The following is a 6000-nucleotide window of genomic DNA, read 5'->3' as shown; positions in this document are numbered from 1 at the left end:
ATAAATAAATAAATAAATAAATCATTACTGAGCAAACCTAGGGTTATGATATAGCAGGCATAGCCTTGAAATCAAATAATATCTAGTTGTTTGGGTGTCTTTTTACTTTTTTGGACCATTTTCACAAGAGTAGTCATTCAAACATTCATCCAGGGCTTTTTTTGTAAAAGAAAAAGGTGCCGGAACTCACACATGTCATACAACCCGCCTTGCCTACCCTACAAGGTTCCATTCAAAAAAAGGTGCCGGAACTCCGTTCTGAGCGTTCTATGAGAAAAAAAGCCCATGTATTGTGACCTTGTAAATAGTCTGCTTCTTTCTTTCCTTTCATCTATTGACAGATTCAGCAGTCTAGATTTACATTTTTAAATGTATTTCCTGATTCCAGCAATTGGATTTAATCTAGTCCCTTCAAATCTATGACCATTGTGGTTTGTAGGTCACATGAGTTATCATTTCTATGGTGAATTTTGAGACGTGTGTTGTTGATTCTATATTATTGCTTAACATACTTGGAAAATATATTGCAAGTGATAAACCTTTCTGATGCTGGAAATGGTATCAGAAACCTCAGAAAAGCCTGGAATCTTTCTGACGCTGAAAAAGGCAATTTCATATACAGGTAGAGTACATTTTTTGCATTTTTTTGCTGTCACAGATGCCAAGAAAGTCAAAGAGTTAGGGTTTCCTCCTTCCATTGTCTGTGTCTTTTTTTGCCTGCTCATATATCTGGTAACCCCAGGCAAACTCTGTCTTCTTTCAAGCTATTTACCAATCAAGATATTTCTTGTAACTTAATAGTTGGACAGAAGGCTAGTCTGTGGCTGTATCTTCAGTATGAATGTTTGCTGCTGCTTTTGACCTGTTACTAACTGCAGTTGCATAGGATGAAGAAGGCCTGTTTTATTTTCCTTTGGTTGATTTGTTTGCATCGTGTCTTGATCGGCTGAGCACGTGGCTTTGTTAAAACCTGCTCATGCTTACCCCCTTGTTCACACCCATTTTATATTTAGCAGACTAACAATTCTAACCTGGACTTGAGGTTAAAATTGACTTTTTCTTCTCTTTTTCTTTTTCCAAAGAAACAAGCAAAATTGGTTTCCAGCTTTGTTGCTTGTTGAATTCCATGCTTGCTAGTGGTTTAGATAGTGTAAACCCTGCTGGATAGTGTGTTGTGGACTTGCCAAAGAGGAAGGCAGTTTAGCAGTCATAAAATACAACAGAAACCATTCCAATTGATTTCTTGAGAATGCTCCAGCATGGGTTGCAATGGCCACTGACAAGTCATGGGCTGCTTGGTTGTATGATCAATCTCTTTTTCAAGGGTAAGATGTGAATTCGACTTGGTTCCATCCAGTCTTGAGTGTGTTACACAAATGTGCCAGCTATGCCTTAGGGCAGCATGATTTCTGAACACATGATGATTTTCTTTTTATTCTAATTCTTCCTCTGGGATATCAGTGGTCAAGGAGCCTTCCTGGGCTGGAGCTGTTCTTTGTAAGGGAGCAAGGAGGTACTTTGAAATGCTATTTTAGAGGTTGAAACATTCAAAATAAAAACATTTTCAGTAATAGAGAATCATCTCGTTTTGGCTAAGGGCCAGTTCAATCTAATGCTTTTAATTTCTAAACTGAACTTTCTATATGTCTTTTGTTCCTTCCTGTCATTGCCAATTGTGTTTTTTGAGGACTGAGGTGGTTGCGAGACTACACTTCTTTGCTCCCTAGAATTCGCAATACTTTTCCATGTGGACAGACAGTGAATATTCTTGGCATGTTCAGTTGCCTGTAGATTTAGAGGTAAAATTAGACAGCCCAAAATTTTGTTATAGCAGTCTGTTATTGATGGGTCAAAGGCAGCAGTGATTCAGTCAAATTCATGACACACTACAGGATTAGGCCAGTACAGTGGGCATCTGCAATTAGTGCTCTCTAGAAGTGTTGGAACAGAAGAGGAAACTGCACCCAGCCAGCACAGGTGAGGGTTATGGGTCTTTTAGTCCAAACATCTCTGGAGAATACAGCTGTGCGATAGGGGAATACAGAATATGTGTTATGCTGGCGTATTTATGAAGCTACTAGACAAACTAAGTCCTGCTGGATCACCTTGAGAGAAAGGTAGTGCAGTCTGATGTGATCAGCATGAACACTCAATTTTCTTGAATCTATTGTTATTGGTTTGGTTTGAAAATGTACCTTGGTTCAAATGTTGTTATGCTAATGCACCAGGAGCAGGAGTGACTTCGACTTCCTGCCCGCTTCCTCTTTCATTTCACTTGTGGGAAGCTGGCAGAGAAATCATAATCAGATGACTGTGGGGATGCTGCAATGGGCAGAAATTTTCAAATAAAAGTGATGTGAACAGTGTAAAAATTTCAGTTCCACAGAAGTAATGGGTTGAGGATTTTTTTAATGCATTCTTTAAGTCAGCAGATTTGAGCTAACTTGATTAAAAAAAATTGTTCCAGTACAATGCATAATTCGGGCTAATTGAAAGTACAAATATATAAAAAGACAGGAGAGATTTAGTAACGTACAAATTGTCTCCATTAAATTTAGCACTAATCAAACACACATCTTTGAGCTTCTCTTAAACTACACTCCAGTTTTTCTTAGGTTTTACTGATGTAATCTTTCTCCTGACAATATTATGCAGCTCTGGGGTCCAGTTCAAAAGTCTCCCTCTCTCAACTACACCTATTGTTCTTCCTTTCGCAGCAGTGACAACACAAACAAAAAAGGAGTCCGGGGCTTTTGCTAGTAATGTCTCCCTTTGATTGTAGCATGGATATCTGCAAAAAAAAAAAACCAATGCAAATGCTTAGGCAGTGCATGACAGCTGTTTTAGAATACTGCAGGATGTACTATTTCAGTTCCAAAACACAACAACGTTCAGGTTTCAAGGCAACGAATATGATGTGGCAAACAGAACTAAGATTATGAAAATAATTATAGTCTTTGAAATTGTAAGGAACACAAGCGAAGGTTCATATCTATAAAAAGGGTGGTTAAAAGCTGTTGCCATGAGACGGAGTTGAATTGCTTGGCTCATACTGTCAGATTTAGCAGGACACTGTAATCCCAACATGGCGCGAGGAAGATTTCTCTTCTAACTGCACAAAAGAGCTCCAGGGTTCAGAATCAGGGCTGTAGCTAACCACTGGCTTGTACAATTCCACAGAAAAGTGTAGGTACCCTGCTCAAATGTTTCAATGACTCCTTAAGACGACACAATCCCTACCTGGTACAAAGCTAAACATGACATCTTTCTGCAAATGTAGAAACATACTTAGTATTTATGGATACAGTTTTGAAATAAAATAACAGTAATTATGGCAGGTGAAGATGATTGGACCTCTTTCCATCCTTTGGAACACCTCCTTTGGTGGAAATAACACTTTCCCAACATTTCCTGGATCCAGTTAATATTATTTCTGGATTCCCCCTCCCCCCACTCTTCCTTGCAGAACTCTTCTAGCTCAAAAATATTGAGGTCCCTGGCAGGCATTGCATGTTTAAGGAACTTCTCACAGATTTTAAATAAGATTCAAGTTGGGAGGACGTGAAGACCATTCTAAAGTTCCTGTAAGTATTTCATGGTTGATGCAGAAGTAATTTTTTTGGATCATTGTCTTGATGAAACATCCAATCTTCTTTAATATTCAAATTACTCACTGACTGTGGGACATTTTAATCTATTTCTAATTTCTGAAGCAGAAAAAAATGAATGCATTAAAACTACAGATAAGAGACAGTCATATTAGGAAGAGGGTGGGAAATGACATTACTTCCATAGTGGATACATGCCCTATACTAGCCAAGGGCCTACGGAAAAGCCAAGTCTTTAGGGCTGTCTTGAAGAACAGACAAGGTTAGGGCTGTTCAAATGTTGCAAGGGTAGTGGTGGGGTGTGTGGGACTGATTCTTGAGCGTGTTAATACTTAGTTGAATTCATTTTCTCTTCCACCCACATAATATTTCCTGTGGTATTGACTGCCACACAATTCTTAAGCACAATAGAGCCACCCCCATGCTTAATGATTGGCAAGGTGTTATTTTCCTCAAAGGCACCTTCCTTTTGCTCCAAATGTATCATAATGTTTGTGGCTGAACAAATCAATTTTTGTTTCCTCATTAGCCCAAAGTCCATAGTTCCAAAATATTCTAGGCTTGTCAAAGCTCTCTTTTGCATATCTTATGTGACTTTTGTAAAATTGGAGAATAGATTTCCTTCTGACCATTCTCATCTACATATAAGCAATCCTGTGCTGTGGACCTGTGGATAACTACTCTAGTGTTAACTTTTCAGCAGATCATTTGCAGTGATCTTCTCTTTTGCAGATCTTACCAGTTTCCAGTTAAAACATTTTTTTCTTAGTCTTCAGGAGACCAAATCTTCTTCCTGTCAAAGGTCACATTTTACCTTTGAATAACATGTCAGGGAGGTCCCTGCGAGCAGGAGCCTGATGAAAACTAAATTTGATTTAAATGTCAATTAACACCAGGTATTTCCCTAACGCAGACATCACTTTTCAAAGTGTGGTGCATTTGAAGGTTAGCTGCTGCTAGGAAGGAACTGTTTGTCTGATAAGCAGGCAAATATGTGTGCAGAAAAATTTACACATTTATTGGGTGTTGAAAATCTCCAGACTATTTTCAGTTGAATTTGGCAATCCTAAAAGGATAGGCTGGAAAAACTGGGTAGCGCACAGGATTTTTCCCTCTATGTATATATTGTTTTTCAGTTAACTCTCTTGGGAGATAATTAATTTAAATCGGGGAACATCCTCCCCTGGATAAATATAGTACTTGGTATGACTTTTACTCACAGAACTAATAATTTTGTCCTTTGATCTTATTAAAATATGATTTAATGGAAATTTTTCAGGGGATGATGCTGAAGGCTTTGTGAGGCCATATTTAGAGGAATGTGGGCACATTCTAGAGCAAGGTGTAAAACTCGCAGCGTCACATGGCGTGTCACAGCGTATTTCGACTTTTTCCCCATTGCTAGCAATGGGGTGGGCGTGGTTTCGGCGTGACGCATCCAGCCCGCAGGCCGACAGTTTGACACCCCTGCTCTAGTGTAAAAGTCTAGAAGGTGGGCATTCCTCATCTCTTAATATTTGCTGCCTCTCTCCCCCCCACACACACACACCAATAACTAGCTCATCTGCTTAACAGCAGGACTAGCAGCATTTTTTGTTTCTGTTTTTAATATCTTGGTTTTTAGTGCTTACATTTGACGTAAAGAGATGCCAAGGGATGGAAGAGATGTTCTATAACAGAAGATGGGATTAAAAGAAAGAAGACACTGCCTTATATTAACTCAGAATGATTATATTAAGTCAAGTGGATCAATCAATCAGGACTGGCAGCAGTTCCCCAGAGGCCCTGTCAATGGTTCTTTGCAGCTTTGTCTTCAAAATCTGATAAGTGGGGACACGGGGGACAGGCCTGGCACTTCATACATGTAATGCATTTATCGACCACTGAGTGATATTCTCCAGGGAGATCCAGCATGCGCATGCAAAAGCCATTATCCTGAATTCCCAACAGCAGCAAATGCCTTTCATGCTCATCTAAATACCATCTGCAACATATCAAAAGGAGATGGCACTCCTTGGGAAAATCAGGTGGTCGGAGATATTAGAATACTGTATATATCCACTTGAATTAAAACAGAATGCAATTCTCTTTGGTACTAGAAGCACTGACCTCTAGGAAGGGAAAGTAATCAGAAAAATACGAGTGCTTTCATAGGCACAGAAGATCTGTGTCTATATAAAGGGGTGGGAGATGTAGGAGCTATTCCTTTTTTCATTAGTTTGCTCAATGGTCATCTCAATGACTCACATTTAGAAACAAGGTACAGAATATATATATATAACATGACCTCTGCAATTCTATCCAATTTTGTTTTTACTGGTAATGATCCTAGAGTGTGTTTGTGCATCTGCATGCACCGAGAAGCATGTAGTGGGTAGCATAGGTCCTATTC

General features: G+C 39.1%; 1 protein-coding gene across 2 annotated transcripts in view; it reads right to left on the bottom strand.

The window, feature by feature from the left end:
* Positions 1 to 2443: 2443 nt before the first annotated feature.
* TSPAN17 (tetraspanin 17) overlaps positions 2444 to 6000 on the bottom strand; it is a 30278-nt gene continuing 26721 nt past the window's right edge. For both annotated transcript variants that reach the window (XM_081320720.1, XM_081320719.1), the window contains exon 9: positions 2444 to 2791. In XM_081320720.1, coding sequence (XP_081176846.1) covers positions 2687 to 2791 — 105 coding nt within the window. In that variant the 3' untranslated portion in view covers positions 2444 to 2686. The remainder of the gene's footprint in view (positions 2792 to 6000) is intronic.

The sequence above is a fragment of the Vipera berus genome (assembly GCF_964194415.1).
Source record: "Vipera berus genome assembly, chromosome: 2".
NCBI lineage: Eukaryota > Metazoa > Chordata > Lepidosauria > Squamata > Viperidae > Vipera > Vipera berus.
Note: the sequence above shows the minus strand (reverse complement) of the source record. Positions and strands in the feature narration are given on the sequence as shown.